Below are 14,746 nucleotides of genomic sequence, written 5' to 3'. Positions count from 1 at the left end.
GTAGAGAGTGTCTGTTTTTCCTGTTTGCCCTCCAAATTTGGCAACAGTGTTATATGCACGGTGCAGGGTAATAAGCAAATATTTAACAAATGAAAAGTACTGAATTCATTACCTTGTGGTACAAATTAGGATTTCTTTTGTACTGTAACTAGAAGATTTTAACTTCAGCATTATGAATTATTAATGTCTTTATCTGATTCCCAGTTCTGTGTCAACCAAACTTATTTGAGTGATAATTAGAGGACTTCATGTTTATCCTATCTTCTAGGATTTCACTTTTGCATATCTGTTAATTCATAATTTTGACATTTTTATAGCACAACCAAAGACTATAAAAACACAGAGCAAGCACTTGCCAAAGAACTCTAAATAAAACAGGTCTCAGATATGAAATTAGAGCCAAGCTTGGTTATACTTCTAAGTGCTTCATCTAAAGAGAAACGTGGGGGGCTTCCCTGGTGGCGCAGTGGTTGAGAGTCCGCCTGCCGATGCAGGGGACACGGGTTCGTGCCCCTATCCCGGAAGATCCCACATGCCGCGGAGCGGCTGGGCCCGCGAGCCATGGCCGCGGAGCCTGTGTGTCCGGAGCCTGTGCTCCGCAACGGGAGAGGCCACAGCAGTGAGAGGCCCGCGTACAGCAAAAAAAAAAAAAAAAAAAAAAAAAAAAAAGAGAAACGTGCAACACTGCTGCATGAATTAATCACCTAGGGTGACTTTTAAACCTATCAACAGCTCGCCCCTCTATCATATCTGATTTTATTCAATAGTCTAAGTGATAATAATTTTTTGATCAAGAACTTTGTTTTACTGGTTGTAAAGGTGCGCGCATGCACGCGCACACAATCCCCAGTGCTTTTAAAAATTGTGGGACAGAATTAATCATAACTATTGAGTTTAAATATCATTTATCAACTTATTAAAGTGCAAGCACACAGGGAAAATAAGCTAAAGACAAGACTTTCGTTTTTCAATTTATTTTTAAAAAGTCTTGTAGAAATCTTTATGAAATTAACACAAAATGGTGGTACCAAAAATCTTTTTGCTTTGTTTATTCCCTAGTCTGTGGCAATGTAAACAGTGGAAGTTAACCCGGAATTTAAGTTAAGGAAAGCTATATTGTATTAAGTTTAGCCAAAATTCTCTAACTTGCCATCATATTTTTTCCAATAAATAAAATTTCTATTCTCTTCCCTCTCTCCTCATCTCCCTTAAGGTATGTCAACTCTAACCCCGACCCCCCCCATACACACACCTTGTTGCCTCTGACATTATCTCTTCTACTAGACGCGCTTTTGTACTTATTGCTACACAATAGTTCAAAATAAAATGTGATAAATGCAGGCAAAGGTGTTTCAAGAAAGAAGGTAAATGTCCTTACACATTTTCAACATAGAAACAGAATTTTTCAAAAATGAGTTACTAAACAGCAAAATTAAAAAAAAATAGTTATAAAGTTTGCAGATAATGTTGTCATCCCTCTTAAAAGAAAAGGGATAAGGCACAGAAGAAATGTAGTGTTGAGGACAATGAAAATCAGCAGTTATTGCAATCTATTTATGCTGCATTCAATGGATTTAGAAGACAGAGGCTTGAGTGCTGTCGTTACTGCTTGTTTGCCATTTGATGGTGGGCAAAATATTTAATTTCATTGGGTTTCTCTTTCTATGCCTCTAAAATGTGGATTCCCAGGCTAAGAAAATATTTCAAATCTTTTCTAGGTCTAAAAGTCACAGACCTTAGTGTACCCTTTATAAAGGCCACATTTTCACAAAAGATAGCATTCTTGTAAAACACCTTTATAGAAAGAAAAAGCTATATTTAGAAAGTCCACTCAGTGTCCAGGGTTTTCTGAAGTCGTACTGCTGTTTATAACCAGGTGTAGGCCAGTAGGACAACACATTTGCTTTAATAACTGTCCAGATTTCTTGGAGTTAAAGATAAGTTTTTCATTATTCTAAGTGTTGACCTAAGAAATTATTGAAAATAAGAATTGTTCTTATTTACTTCTTGAATTGCCCAGTTCTTACATGGCCTGACATGAAAGGTGATTTAAAAGATTGCATTTAAGTTTGGACATACAGCCTTCATCCTGCTGTTTCATCACAGACCTCTTACAGGATAAACACGTGCAACCATTTTGAGTTTCTGAATGGGAGTGCTCCTTATAGTATTTTCCCCTTATAAATTTCTTGCCAACTTACTCCAATTTGAATGCAGGTAGAAATTTATAAATTTCTCCAAGAACTTATTTTTATTTTTATGAATCTTACTGATTTTGTGTTAATACCGAGGACTTTATCAAATTCATAGACATTTGATAGAATAAAAAGCAAAAGCATAATTAGGAAAAATCCAAAAACCTCAAATAGAAAATAAGATGCTATGTTGTTAGTAACAGAAATTAGCACAAATAGACTGCAAAACTGACCACCATTGTAAACTGAGCTTTTAACTATGGGAGTCGCCAGGAAAAGGAGGGTTACCTGACTCAGGGGTCTTCTCCTTTGTTTGACTTCTTTTAACAATCTCGAAAATTAAAGAAAGGTTGAAATGACAATAAAAATAATTTATTTCCCAAACCATTTGAGAGTAGTTGCCAACACAATGCAATGTCTCCCCCAAATCCTCTAGTATTTCCTACAAACATATATCCAACTATAATCATGAAAATCAGGAAATTAACACTGACACATGACTACAGAGCTACTAATCCTCAGACCCCTTTCAAGTTTTGTCAATTATCCCAATCATGTCCTTCATAATGAAAGGATCAGCCCAGTGTCGCATGTTGCATTTAGTTGTCCTGTCTCTTTAGTTATTTATTTATTTATTTATTTATTTTTTCTTTGTGGTACGTGGGCCTCTCACTGTTGTGGCCTCTCCCGTTGCGGAGCACAGGCTCCAGACGCGCAGGCCCAGCGGCCATGGCTCAAGGGCCCAGCCACTCCGCGGCATGTGGGATCTTCCCAGACCGGGGCACGAACCCGTGTCCCCTGCATCGGCAGGCGGACTCTCAACCACTGCGCCACCAGGGAAGCCCTTTAGTTTTTTAATCTGGAAAATTTTCTCAGGCTTCCCTTGAATTTCATAAACTAGAAAATTTTAAAGAATATGGATCAGCTATTTTGTAGGATTTAGCTGTTTGTATTTGTCTCATGATTATTCAGGATATGTGTAGTTGGCAGGAATAACACAGTGGTGAAGCTCTGTTCTTCTCACTGCTTCCTATCAAACAATTTCGGCAAACTTTTAACTTGTAACCTTACTGGAATATTATTTTACTCATTTGATTAAGGTGTATATCACCCAGTCTTCTCCATTGTAAAGTTATTTTTTTCTCCTTCATTATTAATAATTTTTGTGGTAAGGCACTTTGTAATTATGTAAATATCCTGTTCCTCATCAAACATAATTTATTCAATTTAATTATTTAAATCAGTATGAACTCATAGACTCCTATTTTATTCAATTGACTATAATACGTTTCTACCATTATTTATTTTGAGGCTTAGATTGTTCAAGATTTGTCCAGTGGAAACCCCTTCAGTTTGGCTTCTATATCCTTTGATGTTTCCCAATTATTCTTTGATATCTCCCTTCTTCTTCTTTTTTTTAACATCTTTATTGGAGTATAATTGCTTTACAATGGTGTGTTAGTTTCTGCTTTATAACAAAGTGAATCAGCTATACATATACATACATCCCCATATCCCCTCCCTCTTGCGTCTCCCTCCCTCCCACCCTCCTTAACCCAACCCTCTAGGTGGTCACAAAGCACCGAGCTGATCTCCCTGTGCTATGCGGCTGCTTCCCACTAGCTATCTATTTTACGTTCGGTAGCGTATATATGTCCATGCCGCTCTCTCACTTTGTCACAGCTTATCCTTCCCCCTCCCCATATCCTCAAGTCCATTCTCTAGTAGGTCTGTGCCTTTATTCCTGTCTTACCCCTAGGTTCTTCATGACATTTTTTTTTTAGATTCCATATATATGTGTTAGCATACGGTATTTGTCTTTCTCTTTCTTACTTCACTCTGTATGACAGACTCTAGGTCCATCCACCTCACTACAAATAACTCAATTTCGTTTCTTTTTATGGCTGATCCCTTACTTCTTGAAACAATAGTATGTTCTAGGGTCATCTTATATTTTCCCTGTAGTGGTTCTAGAATCAGCCATTTCTCCAAAGACCTTTAGTTCCTTCAGTTGGAGAGCTGTATTTAGAAACCAAGATCTGGACACTAGGTGTATTCATTGCTCTTGGGAAGCAGTGGTCCCAGGTACTCTCAATAGGCAGAGCTAGGGGATTTATGTACATATATACATACACACATATGAAAACACATATTCATAACCATTTACACATATTCACAAACACATTCATAAACATATGCATACATATAGTCTATGTTTATTTCTATAATGTCTCTATATTGAAAATCATATGTTCACATTAACATCCTCCATTCCCTTTCAACACCCTTTCATTCTAGTTTTTGCCCTTTTCATATTTTAACTCCCTCCACAGATATTAAAATAACACTGATTACCATATTCTTAATATCCTTAATTATTTGATCAATCTTCCTGTATTTAAGTAAATTCTTGTAGCTGCCACTTTCCCATCCACACATTTTCTCCACCTGGCACGGGTTATGACAATCTGTACAGAGTGGTTGCCAAGGCCACTTCCTCATGTGGATGCCCTTTCACACGAATCAGATTTCAGCAGTCAACTCCAGGCTCCCTTATGCAGACATCCTCTCCCCTTTCTCAGACTCTGAGACCCAATGCCAAGTCATGTGGTTCCTTGAATGCCCACCTCCCCCATGCTGACAAAGGGTTATTTTACCTCACTTAATGGACTAATTTGTTCAAGAAGGGAAGGGATCACAACACTATAAAGCAGTTATACTCCAATAAAGATATAAAAAAAAAGAAGGGAAGGGACAAGGAAGGGGATGAAGAAAGGGAGGTGGACAGGGATGAACAGGCATCTTTTCTTTCTAAACAATATTTGAAGAGGTCCTTCATTTAGAAGTTGCAAAGACATTATGAAGTATCAGCTGAAGAACTGAAACAACGACATATATTTACACATCTGTATCCCTACATCTATGACACACAATGTACACCTAATTTTATAGCAACCAAAATATAATTTAACAAAACTTATGATGCTTAGCCATACACTTTAATACTCAGCAACTTAAAAAAGTATGCAGTGCCATTTGGCTGTTAACTATCATCCATTTATATGAATGGATTTGTAAAACTCCTAGCCACGAGTGCTTGGGATAGCGTCTCTACTGGTCCTTACTGGATCCTCTTCTTCTTTTGTCACTCTTTTCAGTCATTTGTTGATTCTCGATTGTATCTCATTGGTGACTTGCATGACCATTGGTAATCATATCTGGGCAAATACCCCAGCTTGGTGTCTCTCAAAGGGCTGACTGAAAACCATCTGCAACAGAATCAACTGTGGTACTAGATAAAATTCAGGTCCACAGGCCCTGTTCTGATTTCCTGCTCAGAAGCTCTTTAGAGAGTAATGAGTATTTGGAAAATACCTTAGCTAATTCTCACACATTAACACTGAAACCATGGTGTAGTTTGCATGTCTACAATTCCTCAAAGTTCACGGTTTAAAACACATAGGTCTCACCAACTACAGTTCTTTTATTTTAGTTTCATCAATTCACATTTGTTATTTAACCAACTTGGAAATTGCCAGATGTGTGAATAGCCGCCAAAGTAAAATGTATCAATCTTCTGCAAAAATGTCTTCTACCAAATGTCTCTCCAAAATGAAAGGTAAATACCTTCTAAGATCTTGCTTGGAGGAATCTTACAGATTTTTAAAATCTTCCAGGTTTTAGGGAATAGCAAGTGCAAAGGCCCTGATGTTGGGAAAGCCACTGCAGAAAGAAAATCTGGATGTGTGTGTGAGAGAATAGTAGTAGTAAACGAGCTTGGAGAGTAGGGCAGAAGAAATACTGAATAAAGCATGTGGGACAGGTAAAAAGTTTAATTTTTATTCTAAAGTGATGGGAACAGGTTTTGGGAAATAATGTAATATGATTCATGGTTTTTTTGTGATTATTCTGGCTATTGTATTGGTTAGAGACTATAAGGATTGGGGCAAGAGGGGAGGAAGCAAGGAGGTTGTGGAAGAGGCTGCCTATTGCATTAGATGAGGCAAGCAATGATGGCTTGGAGTAAGAAAAGACGGCAAGAGTAAGGTGAGAGGTAGGTGGATTCAGGAGGTATTTTCAAGTTAGACTGGCAAGAATTTCTGATGGACTGGACATAGGAATTGTGGGAAAGTGAGAGTTTAAGGATGAATCTAACATTTTTGGCCTGAGCAACTGGATGAGTTATGGAGCCAGGAAAAACTGGAGTGCAATGGATGGATCAAAGCAAACTATTTAGTTTTATTTGCTAAGTTTGAAATGTCTATTATGCATAGATTGGAGATATTTAGTGGGAAATTGGAATTAGGAGTCTGGAGGTTAGGTGAGTGCTTAGGGCTAGAAGTATGAACTGGGGAGTCATAAGTCATCTTCCCATTAAAGTAATGGGACTAGATTAAAACTCATGAGTAGTTAAGGTAGATGGAGAGTGAAGGGGGCCAGGAATGAGCCTTAGGGCATTCTAACAGACGTTGAGGGATGGGAGGCATCACCAAGGGAGGCTGCCAAGGAATGGTGAGTGAGAGGGGAGAAATCTAGGAGAGGATGGTGTCCTGGTAGCCAGTGAAACAAAATATTCATTCTGGAAATTATGAGGTTCATTTCCCAAAGTTTCTTGAATTGATGATCATTTGAAACTTGGTATTTTAAAAAGAGCTTTAGCAAACAGAAAAGAGAATAATTTTCTATCATGAGTGATTGATTGCAGTAGCATGGGGAATGGAAAAGTTGTGAAAAGGGAATCAAGAATCTATGTAAAAGACAATTTTAAACAAAAGTATTCATTTAAAAACAAGTACACAATATTTAGACATTATATTTTGTCTTTGTGTCAACAGCAGCTACAGCATGCTGTTAAGTGAAAGATGAAGGATTACAGTTTAATATCAAATCAGGGAAAAAGGTGAAATAGTTGAATTCTTTGTAGATTTTTAATAGATTTCAAACCTCTATTGGTTTTGAATAATGTCATATTTCAAACATAATTTTCTAAATAATCATAACAATTTTAGAATCAGAATAAACCTTATATAACCTTATATAAAACTTATTTAAATGCACATATAGTTCATTTTTATGGGTAAAACTAGGACTCTGGTCTTCTGATTACCAGTACTATTTCTTATTGCAACACACTGTTTAAAAGTATAGATGACTGAAAAAAAGAGCATACCAGTGATCTCTTAAATGTTTTACAAAATATTAAGTAATTAAAATTCGGGGAAATAAAGCTCATGAGGATTAAATTACAGGAAGAGTTTATAAGAGGGCAAACAAGTAGGAGATGTATTTCCACACAGATAAATATGAGGTTTTAGTAGAAAATGACCAAAACTGCATTTATAAGGTCATGATACTAGCTAAATGAAATAAAGACAACCATCATGGGAATAACATATAATTTTGAAGGTGAATTTTGAATATGGAGACTGATACAGATTAACATCTGATTATAATAAAAATCAGATAGGCAGGGTAACAAGGTCTTCTTCATCCAATCACAGCTTATCAGGAATAAGGGAACCTCTTGATACTTTGGTATGTGCCATTTTAGGACAATGAACTTGCTACAAAGTGAACACATGACATAAGAAATAGTTTAGAAACATAAATATGATTCAAGAAATTCATGGATGGTGAAAGCTATGTTGGATTATTTCAAAAAGTTAGGGATGACTAGGTTAAGTAACTTCTCTTTTTAATAACAGAATAACTGTCACATGAAAGATCTCACTATGCCATTGACAAAGATAAAATCCCGGGACGCCATGGCTTCACAGTCTAATAGTCTAGAGATACAATGTCCAGTATAGTGTCCACTAGTCACAAGTGGCTATTAAATACTTGAAATGTGGGCAAGTTTGACTTAGGAACTGAAATTTTAATTTTATTGAACTTACATTTAAAAATTTAAAAACACATGTGAGTAATGGCTGTCGTTTTTGACAGCACTAAGAACATTTCCATTATCATGGAAAGTTCTATTGACCAGAGCTGACCCATAACCTTTTTATTTAATTTTACATTTATTCCTCTTTGCTAAGAAAATCCTCTCTTACTAAAAAACAATATTAGCAAGATGGCTAGATATAAGCTCAAGATGCAAAAATCTATTGGATTTCTATAATCCAGGAACAAAGAGAGAGCTTAAAAATTATTTAAAATGGAAAAAAAAACTACCTAGGAATAAATCTAAATAAAAATGTGCAAGACATTTATGGAGAAAATAAAACCTTATTGAAAGATATTAAAGAAGTCTTAAATAAATGGAGAGGTACATCTTGTTTATGGATAGAAAAGACTCATCATAATGGTGTAAGTTTCCCCCAACTTAATTTATATAGTCAATACAATTACAATAAAAATACTTAATAGAGGTTTTACGGGATTGCCAATTCTGAAATTTATGTGAATGGTCAAGAACAGCTCAGACACACCTAAAAAATCCATTCATTCCAAAATGGTCCTGGAAAACTTAATTATTCATAAGAAAACAAAGAAATTGGATAATACAGACAAGTCGATTGTAAGTGCATTAATGGCTTGAATATAAAACAAAGATACACTAGAACTTTCAGAAGAAAATATACTATATCTGGGTAGCATTAAACTAGGGAAGGACATTTTAAGTAGAACAAAAAGACACTAAGCTAAAAGATAAATTTGATTTCATTAAAATTGAGAGCCGCTATTTATCAAAAGACAACATTAAAAAAGTTAGAAGGTATGAAATAACTTATTTGTGTCATATATAGCTGACCAAAGATTATTTGCTTGTATTTAAAAAACAATACAAATAAGTAAGAAAAAGATAAACAGTAGAAAAATGGACAAAAGATATTCTCTGGACTTCACAGAATAGGAAACATAGGCAACTATTAAACAGATGAAAGGATTCTCAGCCTATCAGTAATTAGGGAAATACAAATTAAAATTGTTATGGACTGAATTGTGTTCCCTAAAATTCGTATGTTGATGCCCCATCTCCCAATGTGGCTGTTTGGAGACAGGGACTTTAAAAACATAATTATGGTTAAATGAGGTCATAATGGTGGGGCCCTAACTGATATGACTGGTGTCCTTGTAAGAAGAGAAAGAGATAAGAGGGATGTATACACACAGAGAAAAGGCCATGTGAGGACATAGCAAGAAAGCAGTGGTCATCTGCAAGTCAAGGAAAGAGGCCTCAGGAGGACCCAAAACTGCCAACATCTTGAGCCTGGACTTCCAGCCTCCAGAACTGTGAGAAGATAAATCTCTTGTTTTTTAAGCCACTGAATCTGAGGTATTTTGCTAGGACAACCTGAGCAGACTAATACAAGGAACAAAAGACTAGAATGGCCATTCTAACTGGTGAAGCTATAGAGCAAAAGGGCTGAAAATTGATGCCATAACTTTGGCAAACATTTTGACATGAATTTTTAAAGTTGAATATTTGAATTCCCTACAACTCAGCAATTCTACTCTTAGTATGTCTACTCTTTTACTTATGCTAAATCTTGCACATGTGTACCAGGAAACATTAAAATAAATGTTCATGGAAGTATTGTCCATAATAGGCCCCAAACAACCCAAATATCATTAATAGAATAATAAACACATTTTCTTGTATTTATACAATAAAATATTATACAGTAGTACAAATGAATGAACACTAGTTAAAGTAAAGTGGATGAACCTTAGAAACATAATGTTGAGTAAAAAAAGCAAGCACAGAACACTAAAGTATGATATCAATTTTATAAATCTCAATAATAAGCAAAATCAGATAAAAATTATGTGGATGTTGAACATAAAGCTAAGGTCAGAGTGATTTCTTTGGTGAAAGCAGGAAGGTGGGATCAGGGTAGAGAACAGAGAGAAGACTCAGCAGTTTTGATTCTACTTCTTAGTTTTGGTGGTGTGTTTGCAGGAGTTTTTTATTATTTCTCATAACTTACATACAATTAAATATATTCTTCTGTATATTATCTAATAATATTTAAAAAATCAAAATCCATTATATACCAAAGATAACCCCTAGACATTAATTATAGAGAGTCCACTTTGAAACAACATACATAGTTACTCATAAATCTTCTGTAGTTGAAAGCTTTCAGCTATGAAATTCTTCCCCCTTCATATGAGGACTTTATGTTCCATAATGAAGGGAAATTCTTCCTACTTTGGGACAATTTGCCTTCTTTATTTAAGTGATACTAGTCCTTTGGCTGCCTAGAAATTTTAAGAACAACTGATAACTACATTTACTGCCTGCAAGAGAATAAAGGAAAAGGAGCATAGGAGGCAATCTCATACATTATTGATAAACACTACAAAGACAATATTCGTACAAAGCTATTTCTCCATATAGCAACTCTGAATTTTATTAATAAATACATATATATATATATCAAACATTAATAAAAGAATAAAATCTAATATGAGTACATTTGCTCTTTTTTTTGCAATTAGTTCTAGGATTCTATTTCAGATTATTACTTCATATCTGCGAGAGTTGGGTGTGTGTTTGTGTGTTTGGTTTTGTGGAAGTTGCATTGTGCTAAAGTTTACATTTCTTTCTTGAATTAAATGGCTTTTGTTATCCCTTGGGAATACTGAAGATAGCAACAGCAGATTACTACCTACCGGTGGAAAAGTATAAATAGCAATTTTAGCTGCTAGTGATTCTGAAATTGCCCTTAACTTTGTCCTTCTAAAAATGCTCCAAGAATTACGTTTTGCAAATCCACAGATTTACTATCCATATTCAAGTCATTTACGTGGACAAAGAATGTAGCCTGCGGTATCAGTAACAAAGGATGTTATAGCCATCAAGCCATCAGCCACTGAAGCCAACCCCAGTGCTGCACCCTGAGGGGATTCAGGATGGAGAAAACAGGATACTGGCCCTAGATAATTAAAGTGCATATCAAGGGAATGATTTCCATGAGACCAGATTCTTGCATCTCACCATATATAGAAAAGTACTAAATTTATTAACTTAAGATGTCTAGTTTCTTTAATTAACAGTAATCTTTTGATGTTCCAACTACCTGGGTTTTTTTTTTTTTGCAAGAACCCCTAAATATCCTGTGCCCTCCCTTACCTCTTCAGAACAGTCGCTCAGAGCTATCTGAGAGGCTGTCTCCTGATTTAAGTCCTCAGTATGTCCTCCAAATAAAACATAATTCTCAACTTTTAGATTGTGCATTTTTTTTCAGTCAACATTTAATTGTATGGCTCACGTAGGTACTATGCCTAGATGTAATGGGATGAGCTGTAAATTATTAAAACTAGATAAATTCTGTCAGCTCTACCACTAGCTGAGATCAGGCTTTCTTCTCTGGATACTTCTGTCATAGACCTTGGCAGATATGGGGTCGGTGTTGGTCTTAAAATTCTTCTTAGAATTCTGGGGACTCATTCATTCTTTCAGCAAATTTTACTGCTTATATTCTATGTGTCAGTTACAGCGCTGGGTCTTGAAATACAGAAGTCAACACACGAAAATACAAGGATAAAACACGTTTTCTACCATATTAACTTTTTTCATTCATTAATTCATCCCTAAGTCATTCAACACGCATCTTCTTATTGAATACTGATGAGGGGTCAAATGCTATGCTAAACACTGAGTATATAACTGCAAATGAGATGTATAGGCCCTGATTTTGATGTCACTGCTATCTTTTGTCCTGCCATATAATGGGACAGCTTCATTATTCCCTTTACCCTAAGTTTTTATCACAAATTGCTAATGAAAATAAAACTGTTAGTGGAGTTTCAACATGCATAGGTAAATGAGAACAGAGAACTCCCCTTTCGCATGTCCCATTCTTCTCCTTCTAACTCCCTATGTGAACTCACTTTGTGCCAAGACCAAGAATTTGTGCCCCAATAAGAACCAAGCTGATTTCCTCACACTGACTGGGGCTATTGCTCACTTAGAAGACTTGATGCTTAATTTTGATAAGCAACTAGAAGACCATGGAGACAACCTATAAAAATGATTTGTCTTGGGAGAAAATACTAAAAAGGGTTAATGTGCTGTTCCACATGTCTAACCTCCTGGGATTAAACCACAGGCACCAAGATCACCAAGTGTACGTGGCAACAATGAGCTAAAAATGAAAAGAAAAGCATCATACTGTTATTGTACTCATCTTCCCCCAAGGCACTCTCTGATAAACACCACAACCACTAAGGGAATTGAGAACAGCTTCCTTGTGGGGCAGGTTATATATGCATCTTTTTCCAAGAAGTTAAATCATATCCAGCTATCAGCACACCTTACTTAAGGTGATTGTAATGTATGAGATTAAATGTTCCTGACTGGAAACCTTCTTGTCCTCAATTCATTGGCTATACTGGATTTTTTTCTTGGGTCAGACCTTCAGACTTCTACCAGAAATCGTTCCTTTGGGGAAACCAGGCCTTCCCAGAAACTCAGGAAACTGAAATGGAGACAGCAAGAGAGAAGGAAATTATTTGGACCTATAGACCTCAATTGTTTGGTTTTAAGTAAACGTCCCAGCAAACATCTTCTAAATGGTATAATAACTTTAGGGAAATTCACGGTTTATAAGTTTGTGTACTGATAAACTGAACATATTATAAGAGTACAGGTTGCATTTTGTGTCTTCAACTCAAGCAAAGACTTCAAAAAAGTCCCAGTTATCCTTGTTCATTAAGACACAAAGAGAGGGCCCCGCACCCCCGCCGCCGCTGTCGCCGCCTCGGCGTCCCCCGGCTCCAGTACCTCTCCTAGGACAGCGCCGCCGCCACCGCTCGGCCCTGCCCGCCGCCTGCGCCGCGCAGCCCTTACGCGCTCCCGGATGACGCCTTCCTCCCCGGACCGGTTTATAATGTAATAATTCAAGAATTTTATCATACAGTGGAGAAGCTTAACAACTGTCTATGTGCTTCCCATGATATGTTCTCAACATTATGAAAAGCTCTTGGTGCTGCAGCCAGGAGTCGGTGCTGTGCCTCTGAAGTGGGAGAGCCAACTTCAGGACACGGGTCCACAAGAGACCTCCCAGCTCCACATAATATCAAGCGGCGAAAATCTCCCAGAGATCTCCATCTCAACACCAGCACCCAGCTTCAGTCAACGACCAGCAAGCTACAGTGCTGGTCACCCTATGCCAAGCAACTAGCAAGACAGGAACACAACCCCACCCATTAGCAGAGAGGCTGCCTAAAAACATAATAAGGCCACAGGCACCCCAAAACACACCACCAGACGGGGACCTGTCCACCAGAAAGACAAGATCGAACCTCAACCACCAGAACACAGGCACTAGTCCCCCCCACCAGGAAGTCTACACAACCTACTGAAACAACCTTAGCCAATGGGGACAGACACCAAAAACAACGGGAACTACGAATCTGCAGCCTGCAAAAAGGAGACCCCAAACACAGTAAGATAAGCAAAATGAGAAGACAGAAAAACACACAGCAGGTGAAGGAGCAAGATAAAAACCTACCAGACCTAACAAATGAAGAGGTAATAGGCAGTCTACCTGAAAAAGAATTCAGAATAATGATAGTAAAGATGATCCAAGATTCTATTTCCAAGATCCAAAATCTTGGAAATAGAATAGACAAAATGAAAGAAACAGTTAACAAGGACCTAGAAGAACTAAAGATGAATCAAGCATCGATTAAAAACACAATAAATGAAATGAAAAATACTCTAGATGGGATCAATAGCAGAATAACTGAGGCAGAAGAACGGATAAGTGAGGTGGAAGATAAAATAGTGGAAATAACTGATGCAGAGCAAAATAAAGAAAAAAGAATGAAAAGAACAGAGGACAGTCTCAGAGACCTCTGGGACAACATTAAACGCACCAACATTCGAATTATAGGGGTTCCAGAAGAAGAAGAGAAAAAGAAAGGGACTGAGAAAATATTTGAAGAGATTATAGTTGAAAACTTCCCTAATATGGGAAAGGAAATAGTTAATCAAGTCCAGGAGGCACAGAGAGTCCCATACAGAATAAATCCAAGGAGAAATAGCCAAGACACATATTGATCAAACTGTCAAAAATTAAACACAAAGAAATCATATTAAAAGCAGCAAGGGAAAAACAACAAATAACACACAAGGGAATCCCCATCAGGTTAACAGCTGATCTCTCAGCAGAAACTCTACAAGCCAGAAGGGAGTGGCAGGACATAATTAAAGTGATGAAGGAGACAAACCTGCAACCAAGATTACTCTACCCAGCAAGGATCTCAATCAGATTTGATGGAGAAATTAAAACCTTTACAGACAAGCAAAAGCTGAGAGAGTTCAGCACCACCAAACCAGCTTTACAACAAATGCTAAAGGAACTTCTCTAGGCAAGAAACACAACAGAAGGAAAAGACCTACAATAACGAACCCAAAACAATTAAGGAAATGGGAATAGGAACATACATATCAATAATTACCTTAAATGTAAATGGACTAAATGCTCCCACCAAAAGACACAGATTGGCTGAATAGATACAAAAACAAGACCCATATATATGCTGTCTACAAGAGACCCACTTCAGACCTAGAGACACATACAGATTGAAAG

The 14,746-nt window shown here is 36.9% G+C and overlaps 1 protein-coding gene across 1 annotated transcript in view; it reads right to left on the bottom strand.

Annotated features, from left to right (window-relative positions):
• LOC308610771 (uncharacterized protein) overlaps nucleotides 1-13,065 on the bottom strand; it is a gene marked incomplete at its 5' end in the record, with an annotated part of 32,633 nt that extends 19,568 nt beyond the window's left edge. Inside the window, one exon of the mRNA XM_081259782.1 lies at nucleotides 12,869-13,065. Coding sequence (XP_081115908.1) covers nucleotides 12,869-13,065 — 197 coding nt within the window. The remainder of the gene's footprint in view (nucleotides 1-12,868) is intronic.
• Between the last annotated feature and the right edge of the window lie 1,681 nt (nucleotides 13,066-14,746).

The sequence above is a fragment of the Mesoplodon bidens genome (genome assembly GCF_964165515.1).
Source record: "Mesoplodon bidens genome assembly, contig: HAP1_SCAFFOLD_178, whole genome shotgun sequence".
Lineage (NCBI taxonomy): Eukaryota > Metazoa > Chordata > Mammalia > Artiodactyla > Ziphiidae > Mesoplodon > Mesoplodon bidens.
This window is presented reverse-complemented; position numbering and strand designations above follow the sequence as displayed.